Here is a 20,307-nt window from a genome sequence, read left to right on the forward strand (position 1 = left end):
GTGATATTTTGGGGTCTCAAGTATTATCCATATTCTTTTATCTTGCATCCTCAAATTCTTCTTGTGAAGTTTTATATTAGAAAGGTTACCTTATATAAGAATAATTTATATACAAATCATTATTTCACTCTTTGGGTAGGTCCATCTCTTCTTAAAAAGATTAAAAAGGGCCTTTATCATATGGTTATTGAAAGTGACAAATGAATACTTTTTATTATTATTAGAAATTGCACTAAATATTTTTTTATATAATTAAAATTATAAAATTCCGATCTTTATAAACCCGGGTACTAGATAGTGACCAATTGATAGTTAGCATAAATCAATCAACCACAATTTAAAAGTCTCAATTCAATTAAAAAAAATTTACATTAAAGAAATTTAGACAAGCTTGTGATTAACAAGATTGAGAATGTGCCCTAGCTAGCTTGCATAGGAGGGTGTAGCCATAATAGATATAATAATGTTAAATTTTATTTTTTTAAGTTTGATATTTTAAGTAGCAACTAGAAAAGAAAAATGAAGGTTGAATTCCTACCCAACTCCGTACATAAATCTTATTCTTTTTTATACTTGTCTGACACGCGTCATTTGCATATTATTGTAATTATTGTATGACCCTTGAGTTTTTACAATGCACACCCGAATAGTAATGATCGTAGTATCTCGCGTAAAAAAAAACTAAAAAAGAATTATATTTATCTTCTGTCAACTTGGCTACTCTAAAAATAAATTTTTAATAAGCACCAAAAAATATCAAAGTTGGGCATAAATAGCAATGACAATAATTCCTTATCAAAGTATATGATTTGGGTTATCTTGGTTGGTCTATAAAGTGACTAACTTAAACAAAAAAAGTTCTCCAATCATCTAACAAACTAGAATACCACATGTTGCTCCCAATTTAACAATAATGATCAAACTGAGCTAGAAGAAGGTGGGGCAGGATAGGGAAAATGGAGAGAAAGATGATGCCTATTTCTTTTAAGTGAAGCAATAAAGAGAGAGACCAGAAAAAGCTGTTCATGGAACTCCACTTTCAAAAGGTGTGGTGCTGGCATGTAAAAGGTATCTTCTATCTAATCTAAAAATAAACTACTTTTTTTTTAACTCACAGCAAAAAACATTTTCAGTCAAGTGAAAACATGAAAAATAACAAAAAAAAATGGTATAAGAAACAAAGATGATGAACACTATTTACCCCTCGTTTAATTAAGTGCACCCCATTAATCATTCAAAATCTTGTACCTCTATCTGTTCCTTCATATTGTTGCTTGGAATGCTAGTGGTGCACTTATGAGAGTGTTGATGATGATGTGGAATTTCTCTACAACCCAACAACAACACCACGTACTGTGGCTCAGCAACTGCCATAGTTTTGGTGGATCCTTCTTCGGGTACCACATTTTGACACCACCGTGGGCACAGATTGCTAGTTAAATTTTTTTTGGTGTGTTATCATATCACTGTATAGGAAAAAAAAAGAAAAGGTGTAGACTATTTTTTTAGAAAAAACACAAAAAGAAATGTAATTAATATTATTATGTTTTTAATTGAGTTTATTTAGATTAGAATGTAACCAATAAAACGTGAGGTGCAAATTATGCTCGTCAACAACAGAGATAAAATGGTTAAAAATGCTGGCGAATTTTGAAAGCTTGAAAGGGAATAGTACTGGTTGATTGAGAATGGAATTTTTTTTGGTTTGGTTCGAGCCTTCGTGGGTTGTAGACTTGTAATACATAAGAGACAGTGGTGGTGAGATCACAGAAATCTTCAATCTATGTCTGACCAAAACACTGCCACCTGCCACCCTTACAGTGGCATCATCAAAGGCCTTATAGGCCAATAAAATAGAAGAATCCCTCTTCTCCCTAAAACCCACCTCTCTCTCTAGAAAGTATGAAATTGTGTCTCTCTTTAGTTGCTATCTGGGTTATCTTGGTTTATTGAAATTGTACCCTCTTTATTTTTCTTCTGTTGTTAATTTGGTTTCACTGCAAAACAAAGTACATTAAAAGCCCCAATCACCAAAAGCTGAAAAACCAAAAAAGGAGAGATGGGTTAGGCTGCAAATAAAGGTATTATAGGCTTCTGGGTTTCTGGGGTTTTCAGTTTTATAGGTTGTGGTGTTTGGGGGATGATAGAAATGGAAATATATTGAATGGCAGATACTTTTGGGAGAGGCAGTGTCAAGTTTCAGAGTTGTGGCAGTACTTTTGCACAACCAACAAGAAGAGATTAGGAAGCAATAAAAAGAAGAGTAAAGAAACAACCACCCATTACCACCATTAAAAGCTGGAAAAACAGCAGAAAAAGCTCAAGAGCTTGAGTCTGGATCCTCAAAGGAATTGTCAACGTTATCATCATCATCAGCAGCAACAATACCAAAATCTTGTCTTCAATTCAAGACATTTAGAGGAGGAAGAAGAAGGCTTTCAGGTTTATCAACGACAACAGTCTCCTGATGATCAAAACCAACATCAAATTTTCTTTGCAGGATTAGACCAAGCTCTGCAACAGAGACCCAATAAGCGAAATTACGTTTCATCTTCTACAATTTTTTCTACCGAGCAAGGGAGCATCGAATATGCAACAAAAATGGAGACCCATCACCGCCCGCGCCACCAACAACCAGCTGCGACGTCAAGATTGGGGATGAGGAACGGAAGCGGCGAGATCGTGGAGGTCCAGGGAGGTCACATTGTTCGCTCCATCGGAAGAAAAGACCGTCACAGCAAGGTTTGTACTGCGAAAGGACCCAGAGACCGTCGTGTGCGGCTGGCGGCGCACACTGCCATCCAATTCTACGATGTGCAGGACCGCCTGGGTTACGACCGACCCAGCAAGGCCGTCGATTGGTTGATTAATAAGGCCAAGGCAGCCATTGACGGGCTCGCCGAGCTCCCGGTATGGAAACCGAGTTCTGCATCAACGACGACCACAACCAACACCGCTGCAACGCTGGCCAGAGCAAGTACTAATGAACAACAGCGAGACCCAACTTACGATGAAAGAGATTTTGAGTTTCCAATCGAAGAAATTGGTAATGGCTCGACTCGTGATGGTACCACAACGTTTATTGTGGGTAGTGGTGGTGATGTACGGACTATTCAGGTGAACGAGAATTCGAGTTTTCTTCCGCCGTCATTGGACTCGGATTCTATTGCTTACACAATCAAATCCTTCTTTCCTATGGATGCATCGGCAGAGACAACATCGTCTCCAATACAGCTTCAGAGTTACCCTCCAGATTTGCTTTCTAGAACCAGCAGCCATAGCCAAGATTTACGGCTTTCGCTTCAGTCGTTTCGGGAGCCAATGCTTTTACAAGCCCACCAGGAACAGCGGAATAATAATCAAAATGAAGAGCAATTACTGTTCTCTGGAACGAACCATCATGAGAATCATCACAATCAACATCATTTAGGATTTCATGGGTCCACTGCTGGATGGGCAGAGCACCACCAGAACCATTCAGCAGATATTGATAGGTTCCAAAGGATGGTGGCTTGGAATGCTTGTGGTGCAGATACTGGGAGTGTTGACGGCGGTTGCGGCGTCGGTGGTGTGGGATTTCTTTACAATCCGGCAACTCAACCGACTGTGGCTCCACAACTACCGTTGCTCGGACAAAACCAGTTTTTTTCTCAGAGGGGACCCCTTCAGTCCAGTTACACGCCTTTGGTTCGTGCTTCGATAGACCCGGTAATTACTGACAATCATCATCAATTGACACCAACAATCCATCACCAATCTGCCTTTTCTGGCTTTGGTGGATCCTTCTCCAAGTACTACATTCCAGCACGAATTCAGGGTGAAGTGGAACATGACGGCATAGCCAACAAGCCGTCCTCTGCTTCCTCAGAATCTCACCATTGATGAGGACTGATGTCCAAAATCTTTAACCTCTAACAGGTACCATAGAAAACCCACCTCTCAAATCCTATTCTTTCTTATGTTTGTCCTTTTTTAACTAGTGAATTATTTTTTCAGTGTCCTCTTTGAGGAATCTATCAATTTCCGTGATCGAATTGATTCAGATGGAGCTGTGGGGATCCATTGAAGACTAGCTTGAAGATTGGAGGGAAGATTTTGGTAAGTTCCATCATTGGCAATTACCGTGGAAGGAGAGATCTGATTGGATTTTCAGGTTCTTCGATCCTAGGTTGTTTAGCTTCTTTCAGTTAATCATGTTCTAGCTTTGTTTCTGTATTTGGGCAGACTAGTGAAGCTCAAATTCGTTTGATGTACGTGTTCATTTTGCCATGATTTGTTTGTGTTTTATGGATGCTTGTTTATATGTTCTATTTGTACTACCTAATTTGACTGATAAGAGGCAGAACTTGTTTATGTTTATGATTTCAAATATATTCCCCAATATGTTTTTTCTGTCATAGTTTTTAAGTTTCTCACCGAAACATTCCTGGTTCGACATATTTAGAAAATTTGAAGTGTGATCTATTTTGTTTCCTATTTCAGTCCTGTGTTTGTGTTCTTAATGTTGCTTTCCGTGTAGCAAATGATATGGCTGGTTTGGAATGGTCAATTTCTTGTAAGTATGATAGAGAGAGTTCTCTTTGTGATTGCTTTCTTGTTGCTCGACTGATCTTTCTTGTTGCTCGACTGATGGTTTGTTTCATGCCTCAACAATTTTCTTGATCCTGCATATAGAATTGATAAGATTTATCTGGTCTTCTACATCTCTATCGTTTCTCGGATTCAGGGGAGCTTTGGATGATGATAAGTTATTATCGGAGAGCTTCCCATCTTGTTGGGAATTGTGTTATTTTACGGCCCTATTAGGAGGTGGATTTGAGTGATTATTCTTGAATCCTTAATACTTTTAGATGTCACATTCTCTAATCAATAAGTGAAGTTTAGCAGGTAAGACCAAGTGGGGGTACATCTGCAGGAGAAGGGAAGGGTTAGAACACAATGAAGCTCAATTATGGAGTAATGGATACCACCAAAATAAGGTACTTGGGTTGTCTCTTTATGGTCCCCAACCCATCAATTCTCAGTAGCTAATAAAAATCTTTCTTAGTCTAGCTGGAAACTAAGTTTTTGGTTGTTGGTGCTTTCACTGCTCTATATTTAGTAGATGAGTACAATAGGCCTCATAACAATGCACAAGATTTTGGGTTAACGACCTTCGGAATCTGGAAAACCCATGTTAAATACCCTTGATTAGGTGTGTTTATCGGTGCGCTCGAGAAGATGATATTGATTAATGATTAGTGAAGATGCATGATCCTTTTCTGGCCCTAACTGTGATAGATTTATGAATACCTTTGTGTCAATCACTTCACAATGGACAAATGAGCTGGATCATTTTCATGCCTAATCTTCTTTAATCAAGTCTAGACAGAATGCCACCATTGGTCTTTGTGCACATGATTGCATGAGGTCGGATGTTCGAGCTATACCAGACGCAACAATTTTGGAGGTTTACCCGCGCGGGTTTTAGCCCGGGTTTAAGCGTCTGTCGTCGTGGTGTGGGCTGTGGCGGTCAGACCTGAGTTTAGAACTCATACAGGAGTTCCGAAGGGGCCGTTGAGTTGGGGGTTTCTTAGTATAAGAAAAATTTAAAGGTTCAAAAAATCTTCTCTGCGTAGTGTTCTGCATGCCAATGTCTCGTACTTTTGACAATGAATCCTTATGTGAACTATTTTGTGATCCCCTGCTTGTGCAGACCAAGATGAATTGTTTGTCTTGATCTGAATAATCCAATTTATTAGCTGTTAAGCATTTTTCCATCATTAGCTTTAGGACATGTGTGGCATGCATTAAAATAATATTATTGAATTTAGTAATAATTTGCATGGATTCTGTTAATATATTAATAAAATCAGTGAATGTAAAGTCTGTTGTCTTATTTTACAAATCCAGATGTAGAAAAGGAGGAGACATACTTATAGAGAAATGAGCTTACAGTGCCAGCAGCATTGCTTTTGTTGGGAAGCTTGATTTCTTCAGCTGTTTAACCTTCCTTTTTTTTGGGCCTTTTGGGTTGCCTTTCCCTTTGACAATGTTTGTTTAACTGAGACTGCCTTGTTCTTCTCTTCCTGGTTTGCAACATTCTCCAACTTGCTTACCTTCCGTGAAAGACCTTTTTTAGAGTTAATGGGCTGAGCATAAACCCGAATCTTCCAAGGCTGGGCCGCAATCCATCTCTCCTTCCAGCTCCAGGCCCAGCCCCAGCCCCAGCCCCAGCCCCAATTCTACTTGCTTCCAAGACTGTTATAAGCCTGACCCAGATATTGACTAGAATTGGCCCTGAGAGAAGGAATGTGCTTGGGCATTTACTGTGACTTCCTCCCTCCGTTGAATCTTAGAAAGGATTTCCTCCATGGTTACAGAGCCACCACACCATTCTACCTGTAGTGAAAGTTATTGTTAGATTACAGACAATAGTTAATAAATTATTAGATGCTGCAATGCTAGTTTGGAAGAGCTCTCGCTGTTTCTAGCAGCAGATACAAAGAGGCATTCGACATTGTATCGAGTGGTGAAGGAACTCATGTGATCACTAGGAACATCATTTGTGGTGGACAACTAGCTGGTAAAAGTTCAAGCCACATGGAAGACCTTCCAACTCCCATGAACAACCAGTTGAGACTTGGGCCGAGACGCAGCGTGAGAAGATAACGTAAGGTGGTGTTCGCATACACTGAACTGAGCAAGTGTCCATCTCGTAAATTGCGATAATGAATACACCCTGAGACTTGTACTCACGGCCTCTTGCTTGGGCGAAGAGTTACGTCGAATATGAGATTGTACATTGCTCCATGAATGTATGTAGATCAGCGTAGTTGATGCTTGTTTTCTAGCACTCTGGTTTTGAATCAACATGTTGGATCTGGCTGGCCCCTTACAGATGTCGTAGTGCCTTTCTTGCCTGCAGGAGCATAAACAGAGCAAATAGTGATATTGCCAAGTTAGGTTTATGTTGATTTTGTGCAAAATGTGATCAAAACATACCATGAATGCGCGAAAAGCAGTTTGAATCCGAGTCGCAGCCATATCTACAACTAAAACTCCATGAGCACCATGATTTCTAACCGAACCACCACCGTTGGACGAACTACTTGATCCTTTATGGACATGTTGATGTCGCCTCCTTGATCTTAGGTGAAATCATAAAAAGGTGAATTCCATTCTGATTTCTTTCCTTAGTAGAGTCAATCTCCCCTTAGATACTTAGGGTGTGTTTGGTTACAGTTCTCAAAACTGTTTTCTGTCTTTCAAAATTGAAATGGGTTTGAAATTCGTTGGGTAGGTTTTTTAGAAATTATTTTGTAAAACTAAAAATCATTTTTGATTTTCAAAAACCAAAAAACCAAAACTAGTATTTGATGTTTTGTAAAATTCTTTCATCTTTCTTCTTTCTCCGTGTAAAATCCTCTATCAAATGAATTTTGTTTTTAGTTTCATTTCTTAAAATTGTTTTCAAAATCAAAACTTAAAAACAATCTTTGAAAACAAAAAAAAAAAAAAAACAAAAACATTTCCAAACATACCCTTAGTCACCATATGGTGTTAGGTTACCACTGATGTTGGACATACATAATCAGTATTGTACCAAAGGGTGGCTCCTTGGTCCTGTCAAGGAGTTCTCCTTTTCGGTCATGACACTTGGTATGGGATTCTTAGATTGTTCATCGATTATTACCTAATAAATAAACTATTTGATTTAAGATGAGAATTGAGTTGATTACTTATTTAGGCTTATATATTGAGTAAGATATATAAGCCCGCAACTAAGTTAGCCTAAAAAAAATGTAAGTAGAATGATGCCTCATAGGCTCATATTTATTTATTTATTTACATAGATGAGAAAAAGATACAGTTGGTTTGATGGTTAACATGATTGTTTTCCCTTCAATCAACTTGAACCTACGAGGCATATGTATATAAAATTGCTCGAAAATGATATGGCGCATCTTGGGCCTTGGGCCGGCCTGGTGGCCAAAGCCCTAGATTTGGTTGCTTTGGGCTTGGGCCGGCCCTGTCTCCTTGTGTAGTTTCTTTGAATACATGGAAGGAGATGAGGGAGACTCAATTTCCTATTATGGCCTCACAAAGTGACAAGCAAAAAAGTTTGAAAAAAATTTGTTGGTAGTTTGTTCACAACTTCAAATTGAGATCAAGACTTTCTCCCACTTCACTACCACCATTAATGGTGCTTGTTTCTTGTCCATTCTTTGCCATTGCCAGCGGAAAGAAGCTATAGTAAGGCTGTTGTAGTCGATAAGAACGACCGGGACTGGGTCTCGGCGGCTGCAGCATCGGATCATTCACATTTTCCTTGAATAACAAAATTATCAATACAAAATCATCAACAGAATGTGTGAAAGTAGTTGAAACTAATAAGCATTTGTTATTAAAACTCACTTGATAAGGTAGTGATCCGAAATCAGGCAATTCATGGCTTTGTTGTGATGCTAAATAGGGTGAAGGAGGGGCTAATGAGAGAAAATCACCATTGCTTCTGTTACATTTCTTCGAATCGGGCTCGGAGAATGAAGCAGCAGAACATGGAGCAGGACCTTCTCTAAAAAATAGTACCAACAGAAGAACATCATGTAAACAAAACACACTAATCTCCAACAAAACAAATGTATGTATTGGTAAGAGATGAAAGTGAAGACAATCAACCTGAAACCATGGTTGCCTGGTTCGAAACAAAACGCGTCACTGTTGCTGGATTCATCCGATTTGCTGCTGATTGAATGAGCAATGACAGGGGATTTGTAGAGGAAAGAATGAGGGCATGAATGATTGTCCATGGAGAATTGATATGGTCTCCTCATGCCAACCATCTATACTAAATTTAGACCAAATTCGACGTTAAAAGCTCAGTTCATTGATGGATTTAGCATATCAATTTCAAAGAAAAACATTTATACATATATCATCAAATTTGAGTAATTATTAGAAGAAGAAAAATTGAGTTCACCTTCTCATCCTCAGGCCACATAGCAGGTACTGCTGTGTATTTGCCATAATAAATTTGGTTTGAAGGGGGCTCTATCTGGAAATTTAGTAGCGATGATGCTGAATTTCTTGATGAGGCATTCACCTGCTGGAAATTCCCACTCACAAATCAAAAAAAATTGACATAAATAAACACAAAGAAGAGATTAAAACCCAATTTGTCAAAATGTGTTTATACCATTGAAGGAGGCTGTAGGAATTGCTGTGCTCTTTGGATCATACTAGGTAGAGGCCAAATGGGGGTTGATTCATGAGGCAAATTCGAATTCGTCTGAAATGCCAAACCCGGATCAACCTCAGAAGAAGTCTCATTATCAAGATCATAATAATCGCGACAATTCCAGGCCTTGGAACCATTGACAAAACCCGGAACTGGACCAGATTGCCACCCAAGAGAGTGAACCAATGGAACAGTGTTTGGACTAGGAATCTCTACAGACTGAGGCAGCGTAAAGACCCAATTCCGCGATAAAAGACCGGTCGAATTGGTAGATTGATTTGAGGGATTGTAATTGAAGATTGGCATTACAGATGAATATGAAGGTTTTGGTGGTATGGGAGGAGGTGGTGGGGGTGTTGTCAAGACTATAGAGGAGGCATCTTTCTTTTGCTGTTCTTCTAGTCTGATCTTCTCCAGTTGTGCCACACCAAGTCCTCTTTGTGGCACTTTCTTTGGCTTCTGCTTTTTGGAAGATCTACCACCACCACCACTGCCGCCGCAACCACCACCCCCGCCGCCGTTAGTATTGCTGCACTTTGGGGTTTGGTCTTCCTGTGCCATTCCTGTTATCTTCCATCTAATTAAACACACAAAAATAAGAATTTTTCAAGGAATTCTGAAACAAACCCAAATGAGTGGCAATGATTTAGATAGAAACTCCACTTATAAATCTTAAATTCTCGGTGAGATCTTGACAATGGTTTTCTCCCAAAATTTTTTGTTACAGAAAAGGAACATTTTTCAAGGAATCTGGAGCAAACCCAGGTAATTATACAGAGCCCACCCAAATCTGGAAATTCACGAGAAACCCATAATTCGAAATCAAATAATAAGAGGAAGAAAATATAGAGAATTGAAAACAAAAAAGATTACCCAAATCTCTCATTGTAGAAAGTCAAAGATCGGTATCTTAAGAGGAAAATCTTAAAGAGAAAAATTAGCAAAAACCAATGAATCTTTTGAACTCAAAAAAATCATGGAAATCAATATAAGCAGTAGAGACAGAGAGTGTGAAATTCAGAGTATAAACAGAGAGAGGGAGAGAGAGAATCTGGGTGGAAGTTGTTTCGGATTTTTCTCAAACCAAATTTGGTTGTTTTGTCGGAGAGACAGATCAGATGATATGAGAGAATTTCAAAACAAGAGAGATTAAAATGTTTCTGGATGTATTTTTATTTGTCAAGATTTTTGAAAACTTATATATATATATACATATATATATATATAGCGAGTTTCCAAAGGAAAGCAAGAGAGTTATTGAAATTTGCAACTATGTCACCCTTAAGCCTGTTTGCTTCATTTTAGAGTATCCCTTGCTGGCTTCCACAAACACATGCATGAGATTTTTCACCAATGTGGATGTGGTGGCCTCACACATAAATACACTCCGTGGTGGTAGTGGTTGGACAACTCAAGTCATACTTTCTGTTTTTAATATGTGAGTGGGATCTATGGCTAACAATAATATTAATAACTATAATTTTAGGGAAAATCGAGATTGGAACAACGAGTCGTTCGATGTGAATGTAAACCATGATCACGCTAACTCTTAGCTCAAGCGAGAGGTCGTGAGTTCACAAGTGTTTTCATTATCACAATTACATGTGTTAATGTCATCCTATGCTATCTTTCTTATTCGATCTCGGCCCAAAACTCCATTGAAATTACGTTTGATCTCATCAGTTTAGCCCCTTTCATTCTTCAGCATATTCCGCAATTGCAAAAAGACTGAATAGATCAACATATGTTGTTGGCTTTTGTTACTTCCATCGAACAGGTTTCTTACTTCACTATAAAATGTTTGAGGGAGTCATCTCTTGGTAGATCTCCCTTAATTAGAACACACACAAAATATGACAGCTGTCTTTGGACCATACTAGTCAATTATTACAAGCTTATACAAGGACCTACATAAAATATGATTGAAGAAAAACCAGTAATACAACCACGAGTAACTCGAATGATACTCATGTGTGTGAAATCTCATAGAGGTCTCGAGTTCAAGTCTCTCTCCCTTCCCTTCCCCTTTAATAAGGAAAAAAACAAGACCGACCAGTAAGTGAAGTCTTGATCTAATCTCTTTTTTTTTTTTTTTTTTCCGGTGTTGATCTAATCTCTTAAGCATGGGAGTACACCCCTACAAGTACAACACAACCCAAAAGCAACCTATATCTTACTATTTGCATACCTCTAGAAATCTGAATCCTGGTTTGTGAAGAAACTCTGTCCAGCAAAATCTACCCAAAAACAATCTATTATCCCTTTTATTTTCTTTAACTTCTTGAAGGGGAGAACCTCCAGGCTTTCAAGGTCTAGATCATCATCGAACCAAACCTGGATTCCATCTTCAGCATCTGCAGGAAGACTGAATTAGATCAACAGATGATGTTGGCTTTTGTTACTTGTATCGATCAGGTTTGTTACTTCATGCTTGAACTCAGAAAAGGTATAATCTTTTGGATTTGAGTATTTTATGCTACTGTAACTTCGTTAATTGTTAGTGTTAGATTAGCTTTTTTTTCCCACTAACGTTGAAAGTCGCCCCAACTGCTCTACCTAACGGAGTCTAGGTAGATATATTTGTAGAACAGTCTAGGCTGGATTCTTATGATTTCAACAAAAATTTGAAGCATCATGTTATCCATTAATGGAAACTGGTCTCTATGACGGCATCAAAAAAATGAACAAGAAAATAATATCTCACACAGCTATGCTCCTAAGCTGATAGATTTCAGTATCATGGTCTGAATAGTAGTATAAATATAAACAAGGTTATAAAGTAATTATGATGCAAACTACAGAAGAATAGCAGTAACTATAGCCAAGCTCAGAAATATTCAAGTTTCGAGCATATACCCTAAAAACTGATCCAAACAAAGAATCACAATTAATCTGGATTCCTGGTTCTTCAAAAATTCCTCAACTCCTATATGAGAGTTAGAAATCCTGATACAGTCTCTCACTCACAGAACGTATCAAACATTCTCAAGAGTGCCGAGTATATGACTTCGTCAATACATCTATGACCAACCATAAACGTAGTCTAAAACATAAACCAGAGCAAGTGAAAATGGGTAAAGGAGATAAGCCACTGAACATGTCCAAAGAGGGAAGGTTGTGCGCAAGCTGCCCAAAGCACCCATCACAATACAGACGATAAGAATAACCAACACTTCGGACGAGAAGTCCCAAGTCAATCCCCTGACATAAACAAGGGCTAGGAAGACGGAGAGACAGAGGATGTTATTCATGGTTACTGCCCCGTATATCTGCAGCAACAAAGTCGCACATCAGGAAAATTATCTACGTCAGATAAAATAGTAGTAAATTCTCAAAGTTAAAATAGTTATAATTATAAGATTTAGGTGGGTGGTTGTGAGGAGGTGGTGAAGCAGCTCCATAAACATATTGCAAGAAAACAGATATTGGGTTATTTTGTGCTGGGGGGTAGTGGGGTTGGTATCGTTTCTGGCAGTGGCAAGATTAGAAAGCTTTCGTGGATATCCTAGCAAGTTACCATCTTCATCTTGACTGTAGGTAATATTTTAAATTGGCTCCATTGTAGGACAGCCAATTGAGTAAGCTTCAGAATACAAAGTAAGCTTTTAAAGGGTAGTTTCTAAGCCATATGGTTTTGAAAGGCAAAACAAAACATATTTTTCCATGTGGTTTGCCAGCAATAAAAATAAGCTTTCTACAAGATGCGGGTTTGTCAAATGAGTATATGGCATCCTATTCACTTCCAAACAATTCTCGTCAGTTTCGGGGGATCATTATTTTATCAACAAAAAAAATTATGCTGCAACATATTTTCTGGAGGAGGGAATATAGCCTTCTACATTGATGCAAATGGTAAGGAGGAAAGACATTGAAACAGGATTAGAGGGAAATCAAGGACAAACCTCAGAAAAGGTTAATGAAGCAGTTCTGAGCTTTTTCCGGCTGGCAAAGATAATTGCCGAAACAGCTTCGCTTGAGTTGGTGGCTAAGGGCAATGCAATGAATGAGATGAAGAAAGTAGGAATACTTGTTGCGTCAGAGAAGTTATCAACAGCATCTACAAGAGGATCAGCAAATGCAGCTGCAATGATAGTTCCCAGCAACAACATAAGTACTGCTTTAAATGAAATCCACCGGGAATTTTCAACACCCTCGACCACTTCATCACTTTGATCTTCTGGCCCCAACAGTGCATGCTCTCTCTTTGTTTGCTGCACATGAAATCAATAATTTTCATGCTCCAGAAGTCATAATGCCTGTCAGATACTTTCAACATGTCACACATTAAAAGGTGCATACCAGGTGAAAGTCATCTATAAACTTCCATGTCTGAGAACCACGACCTTCAGAGGTTGCACAAGCCCGTTTTGCTTCATCAAGCCATTTTGTGATGCCCCTTACAAACTCCTCCATGTCAATTTCGGAATTTCCAGATGTATCAAAATCTTCCATCAATTTAGTCATAGAATCATCTTTATCCAAGTCAATCTCTTGAAACCCGATTCCAATAATCAGTGCTTTTAGTTCAGTAGCAGAAATTTGCTCATCTTTATTTGCATCAATTGCTACAAATAACCTGTCAACATTTTGCATTACAAAGTTAGAGAAGAACCAGAAATTACAAAAGAAGTTTTTTTTTTTTGAATATAACCGACTTTTTTATGGCATCTATATCAGGTTCACCATCATCTGTCATAAGCTTTCCCAATGCATGAAAATGTTTTAACATTCCCGATATCACATGCTTGTGCTTTGCATAAACAATTCGTCTCCTCTGGATCCATGGTTGAAAGACCTTTGTATAACAAGAACGGAAAGTCAAACTTCAGCATATATAGGGTGTAAGTAGATAATTGTATGAGAAAGTAATAAATGACATGTTCCATTAGAGCATCTACACCGGTTTCTCTTAACAAAGTATCCAAAATACAGACAAAATGTATTTGTTCTCTAGTTTATAGATTCCCTATCCAAAAACTATTGCATCATATTACCTATCATATTCTTTATTTTATTAAAATAAGTATTTCTTCTATTTACTTTATTATTTTATTTCTTCAAAATACCATCTCTCCAACTTTCCCAATCCCGATTCTCCCCAAGTGACCCTCAAAATCTCCACAATTCTCTTCAGGATTCAAATTCAATTTCCTGAGGTTCATAACCAATTCGATTTTCCCAGTAATCCAAATGACCTAATCAAATCTATCCTCCATGTGCCTTCCGGCTTCCACTTTCATGGCTGATCAGCTTAACTTAACTCCGTCTCTTCTAGGTAATAAAGGAAGACAGAGGATGGGGGATAAAAAAATTATTATTATATTTTTAGGTAATGCTACAATGGTTACCTAAATGTATCTTCCACCGTAGCTGTTATCTAAAATAGGTAATCTCTAGGTAATATGATGCAGATGTAATTTTTGACTAGTTCTATTTGTTCTCTATTTTAAAGAAAGAATCACGTTTAGAGTTAGAAAGATATTCAAAATCCAAAAGTGTGACAAATCTTTCCATCTTAAATGGTATGACTTCTTGGAATGTACCATCCAAGAGAGGCTATGATTGGGAATTACAGCTCTTTTGAATCCATTTTTTAAGGTCAAACCAATGCCTCATGTTGAAGTCCAATTGAAATGGAAAGGCAGCAATCTTCAAGTAAATTCTTTTTACTCTACACTTATTCAAGCCTCTGGTAAGGCAGAATTACCCATGGAAGCAGGCTCAAACATTAATGTCCCAACCAAAATGGCCTTCTTTACTTAGGAAGAAACATGGGAAAGAATTACCCATGGAAGCGCACTTAGCATTATGGGTATGATGATTTGGGTTGTTTCCAATACTGGTAAGACTGAACTCAAGGTTTAGGATTACTGTTAAGGAGTACAGGAGGTAAGAATCTCAACAGCTCCATACCTTTTAGCCATCTTTTGCACTATTTGGAAAGAAAGTATTAGAAGGACTTCAACAGGAAGAGACATCTTTTATACCACCAAAACATATGGATTTAATGAATTTATGGCATCTGCTCCTGGTTTAGTAGAACTCTACCTGGGTTTCATCAGTAATGTGTTCAATCTAATTAATGACTCATAACTCAAGTTCTATTTTTTACATATTTCTGAAACCCCCCCATTGGTGCTTTTTTTAATAAATTCTTTTTTGTGCTCCGAAGAATATATTTAACAAAGTTGTAAACTGTAGCATCTGACCATCAGTCACTAAAACATGGTTCTAAAGATACTCCAGCTAACAAGGCAAGAAAAAACAAAATATGACATCTTAATAAACTATACCCTTTATTAGCAACATAACCAGATTTCGACATTCCGCTGTCTTTTTTAATTGTGTGATATGGACCCTTCTAGCCTTTCCAATTAGAGTGACATGAAAAGGGTGGGGAGTTAAGGCAGGAGCAGTTTAAACCTCCTGAACTTTTAAGTAGAGGACAAAAGTAGATGAATTGAGAAACATGCCCCAGCATACAAATACTATTTTCTAGGTTGCAATGAAACCACTTTTATCATTTTTCAATTTTCACCCTTAATTAAACACAAAATGAATACACCCAAGCCACTGAGCCAAACTCAACGTGTGAAAAATCTAAGCAGGACCAAAGACTTTTAATCCCATCAATAGCTAACACTCCATTTATTATGTTAAGTCCCGCAGTTTTTAGAAAAACCCTAAATAGTTTAATGGCAAATACAAATTTGAAATAGATTGAACAAACATCATATGCAACCCATGATTTATTATGCTTCAATCGGTTATGAACAGATAAAAATAATAATATAGCAAGGAATAGCACATAAAATTAATGCAAAAGTTCTATAAATCAAATTCTATACTGAACAAAACCATTATCATAGGTAAAGGTAAACAACTCCCAAGCACAAGACTCCCACAGTGGGTGGGTCAAGGACCGGTAAGATGTATGCAAACCTTACTCCCACATAATATGTGGAGAGGCTATTTTCAAGAATTGAATATGTGACCTCTAGGTTGCACCACTACAACTCTACCACTGTGTCACATGTTCGCCTGAACAAAACCATTATCATAGTGGGACTAAAATGTTACCTGATAAAGGCAATAAGATATCAACATTGACACTGATATAATAAGTGCAATCAAGACGGCTAAGTGTCTTCCTGAAGTTGAATGGAGAACTTGAGGTAGTTGGACAACAAGAAACGGGATAACAGATATAGCCATTATCATTGCAGCATAACATGTCCAGACATCAGTACTAACACCATTGCCTGTAAACACAGTTTAAAAATTGTGAATCCATCCATCAAAATCCAATTGGAAATTTACTGCTGGAGGAAGAAAGAGAAAGAACCATATCTAAAGATTTTATGCAAATAAGAAGGCCCTGTTTTCTTTCAACTACATAAATATCTGTGCTTTTGCCAAGAAACCCTGCGTATTCCAATGAGCATTTTTTTCTCAGGGGGAAAAGAAGGCTACTTCTAAGGCAATAATTGTCCTAGGATTCAACGTTTTGCCAAAGACAAAATAATAGTAATTACCCATAGATTTGTGTTCGTGTACTAATGCTCGACAAAGCTAGAGCATTCTCCTAACGGAAAAATAAACAAAAAAAACTACTAAAAGCTCCTGAATTTGCAACATTATCTGCTAACCAGGCCTAAAGTCCTATTATTTCGAAGTACGTTCTTTAATGTATAAAGATGGAGATAATCTGCAGACTTAAATTAAGGTATCGTCCATGAATATTTTATTTATCCACATAGTTTGTATTTCATGACTCTTGAGACGTTACAAACTTTCAATATCAATGAAATCAGAAACTTAAAACTCTTAACATTGAAGAGCAAAAGACTTTCAATGCAAATTTGGAAAATCTGCACATTGAATAAAAATTTGAAAAGAAAGTTTTTATCCTTTAGTAACCTACACATCAGGAACATCAACTGCGCAAGCCACTTAACCAGACTAATACTATAATAAAATCTGCTCGTGAATTTTTGTGTGCTTGATTATGGTATGTTCTGTTGAAAAACAATTCTTCAATGCATTATTAATTATGACTAAAGAACCATTTGAAGAAGAGGGGCATACCAGTCAAGCTAAATCCTTTGGTATTTTGTCCATCTCTGGCGATTGAATCATGAATGTCACACTTGCCAACAATAATACAAGTTCCCCATATGACAGTAAGAAGCATGACAGTTGATCCAGCCAATAACCCCATTCCAACAGATACCTGACTTTGAGCAGTTTCTTTACTTCCAGAAAGTCCAGATACTGTCAACCATGGAAAGTAGGGATGTCAAACTAAAGGCAAATCAGAGAAAAAGAGCGAGCTGCAATAATGAACTAAAAGATCTCCCAATAACATAGTAAGAGCAACCATAATCATTCAATGGTAGATATGAATTATATGACAAGAGGAGCTCTTGCGCCCTAGTGGTGGCCTGCTCCTTATCACTTGCACTAGGTGAAAGGTTTGATCCCCTCCTCCCTTGAAAAGGTAATTATATAGCCACATGTTGACTTATCGATGAAAAGGACAATCCTTAATAGCTTGCTAAGAATCAAGCAAATTGTTTACCATAATGTTGCAGTAACTTAGATGCCTCTGATCACTGCTGCAAAGAATTTCATTCATCTACTTTGCTTTCATGCATCAAAATTAAAACAGAAAACATAGGAATGAATTGACTGATTAGACCAAATTCAACCTAGATGTGTATCACAATTACATTAGATTGGCTACTGAAAGTGTAGTGTAAGAAACTAAAATTGTAGGTATAATCTACCATCACTAAACAACACATCCACAATATAGAAAATAAACCACTCAAATACACGGTTTTAGTCACCAACAGGATTTCTGACATTCTCGTGAAGAATCAAAAAGTACCTAAAAAAGGAATGCAGAGCATACACAAGGGAAAAAGAAAAGAAAAAGGGAAGTGAATAATTGAAGACAAAGGAACTTCATGACACAATGCATGGTACTAATGAAGTAAAAGCATTGCCACTTTGCCAGGTACCCACGCAGTTTGAGGAAGGACAAAATGTTGATTGTTTCAAGGGAAAACATTTTCTATGAAAACGTGCAGTAGCTTTGATTCTTTTATCGATAGATGGTTTAGTGACTTTAAGCTGTGGTGTACATTTCTTTGTACCAATGTTCTAGATGCTCTAATCTTGAACTCCTTGTAATTTCTGGTTAGACCTTCTTGGTTCCTTAAATAAAATTTTTGCATTAAACAAAAAAGTATTTTCCCTTTCAAAAGCATCAGAGAGGAAGTTGCAAAGTGGATGAAAAGCCCTTTGATTTTAGAAACGAAAAACAAATCCTAGAAAATTCAGAGGAGGATAAAGCACCTGAAGCAATGTGGGTTTTAAAATTGCTTTCTCAAAAGCAAACTGGGACATCTTTCATGAGGATGGTCTATGGTTTTTTGTCACGTTTTCAGAAACGAAAAAATTCATAGATTCTTCAAACTTAACCTTCATTGCTTTGATTCTAAAGACGCAAGGGAACCAAAAATATCAAGGATGTTTAGCCAATAAGTCTTACTGGTTGTGTTTATACATAACTCAGCAAGGATCTAAAGTATTAGATAGAAAAAGATTATTCATGAGAAGGTGGAACCTTATCAAAGTGCTTTTGGGGAGGGAAGACATAATCAAGGAGCCTGTTTTTTGACAATGCAATTGTGGATGCACTACTTAAAATGGGAGAAAAGAAGGATATGTAAACTCATACGTGCATTTCTCCCTCTCAATCTCTGTCCCTATAAACAAGAAAGCATCAAAACAATAAATCAAGATGAACAACGATAAACAACTACAAGAGTCGAGATCAAGATGTGGAGCTGAATTGGCTGATGAAGCAGTATAAACAATTAAATTGATACAAAATATATCAGATTTTAAAAAGAACTTTAAGAAAATTTACAGCCTTTCCTTGAAAGAAAAGGACAAAAAGCAAATAATGATCTATCTTTTCATTATACATATTCATCGAGCATATTCAACCATACAAAACATATTCATCAGAACATATTCATCGAGCGAGAAGGACGAAAGATCGAAAATCAACCATGCAGCAAAGAAGCCAGACAAATACAGGAAGAAGAAACAGAGTAAGGCCAGAAAAAGCGCTCAGGAGCTCACCGAGAATCAGCATTGCATCGGGAAGGGCGCCGAGGACGGGCAAAAAGAGACCGCCAATAATACCAGGCCCGAGGATCTCCAGCAGCAACTCGCTTCCACTAGACAAATAAGTAGCCGACGTGAACATGAGGTAGCCATAAACGAGTATCAAGAACAAGTTCCCCAAAGTAGTCTTGGTGCAGGGCAAGAACCCATACGTCTGCTCACACGACTCCTCCACCCCCGCCGCAGAGAACGACTTGAGAAGCAGATAAGGTGGGTCCCGCTCACTTTGCAGGCCATCGGAAACCAGATCCAACGACGATGGAAGGTCACGACCGTTTGCACAGCCGCAGAGGATAAGGAGGAGAAGAAGGAGGGAGAGGTAGGCGAGAACCGATTTGCGCATTTTTCAATTGCGGGGTTCGTTGAATCGAGAGAGTATATCTTGGAAGATATCAGTGCGTGTATTTATAACGAGAAAACAAATCCATCAATACTACGTGTTTATCGGTATGAAGAAGATACGTGAATCTGGAATAAGCGGCAATGGTGTCAATCATGACGATGAGAGAGAGATTGATGAGCGTCTGAACCGTGTGCGGGCCGCGTACGGCGGATATGGGATGTCCTACTCCTTCGCTCTGTGGAAGACGATTAGAACCATGATATATATATATATATAATATTATTGGGATAATTATATTTAATTCATATTAAGTTCTTGAAATGGAAAAGAAATCAGCTGTTTTGTTGCCGGTACCGTTTCTAACTACTTGTTGGGTCGCACACCTTATGAGTCATGATTTAATTAACTGTTGGGAAATACTTGATTTGAATCTGGTATGGATTTACCATCACTTTGGTTTGAGTCAAATTTGAAGTTTGATTTAATCTGCATAACATTGACTTGATTTAGTGTCTTGAGGTGTTAACTTGATTCACGTGTT

At 37.8% G+C, this 20,307-nt stretch overlaps 3 protein-coding genes across 4 annotated transcripts; 1 reads left to right on the forward strand and 2 right to left on the reverse strand.

The window, feature by feature from the left end:
- Positions 1–1,862: 1,862 nt before the first annotated feature.
- Positions 1,863–4,361, forward strand: LOC119985116 (transcription factor TCP4-like). The gene is made up of 2 exons (XM_038829293.1): positions 1,863–3,918; positions 3,997–4,361. The coding sequence occupies exon 1, from the start codon at positions 2,602–2,604 to the stop codon at positions 3,880–3,882; it is 1,281 nt and encodes a 426-aa protein (XP_038685221.1). The 5' UTR covers positions 1,863–2,601; the 3' UTR covers positions 3,883–3,918; positions 3,997–4,361.
- Positions 4,362–7,643: 3,282 nt separating this feature from the next.
- On the reverse strand, positions 7,644–10,369 carry LOC119986166. Of its 2 annotated transcripts, none has more exons than XM_038830721.1 (5): positions 9,179–10,369; positions 8,963–9,085; positions 8,662–8,825; positions 8,398–8,557; positions 7,644–8,310 (listed from the first exon to the last, which is right to left on the reverse strand). In XM_038830721.1, exons 1-5 carry the CDS (start codon positions 9,779–9,781, stop codon positions 8,131–8,133), a joined length of 1,230 nt encoding a protein of 409 aa, XP_038686649.1. In that variant the 5' UTR covers positions 9,782–10,369; the 3' UTR covers positions 7,644–8,130. The 2 variants fall into 2 exon arrangements, with proteins under 2 accessions (XP_038686649.1, XP_038686648.1); XM_038830720.1 differs by having other exon boundaries at positions 8,963–9,088.
- Positions 10,370–11,931: 1,562 nt separating this feature from the next.
- Positions 11,932–19,990, reverse strand: LOC119985619 (sodium/calcium exchanger NCL-like). Its single transcript, XM_038829906.1, has 7 exons — positions 19,379–19,990; positions 17,309–17,494; positions 16,301–16,482; positions 13,876–14,015; positions 13,520–13,796; positions 13,123–13,431; positions 11,932–12,489 (listed from the first exon to the last, which is right to left on the reverse strand). Exons 1-7 carry the CDS (start codon positions 19,764–19,766, stop codon positions 12,241–12,243), a joined length of 1,731 nt encoding a protein of 576 aa, XP_038685834.1. The 5' UTR covers positions 19,767–19,990; the 3' UTR covers positions 11,932–12,240.
- Positions 19,991–20,307: the final 317 nt, after the last annotated feature.

This window comes from Tripterygium wilfordii, chromosome 19, assembly GCF_013401445.1.
Source record: "Tripterygium wilfordii isolate XIE 37 chromosome 19, ASM1340144v1, whole genome shotgun sequence".
Lineage (NCBI taxonomy): Eukaryota > Viridiplantae > Streptophyta > Magnoliopsida > Celastrales > Celastraceae > Tripterygium > Tripterygium wilfordii.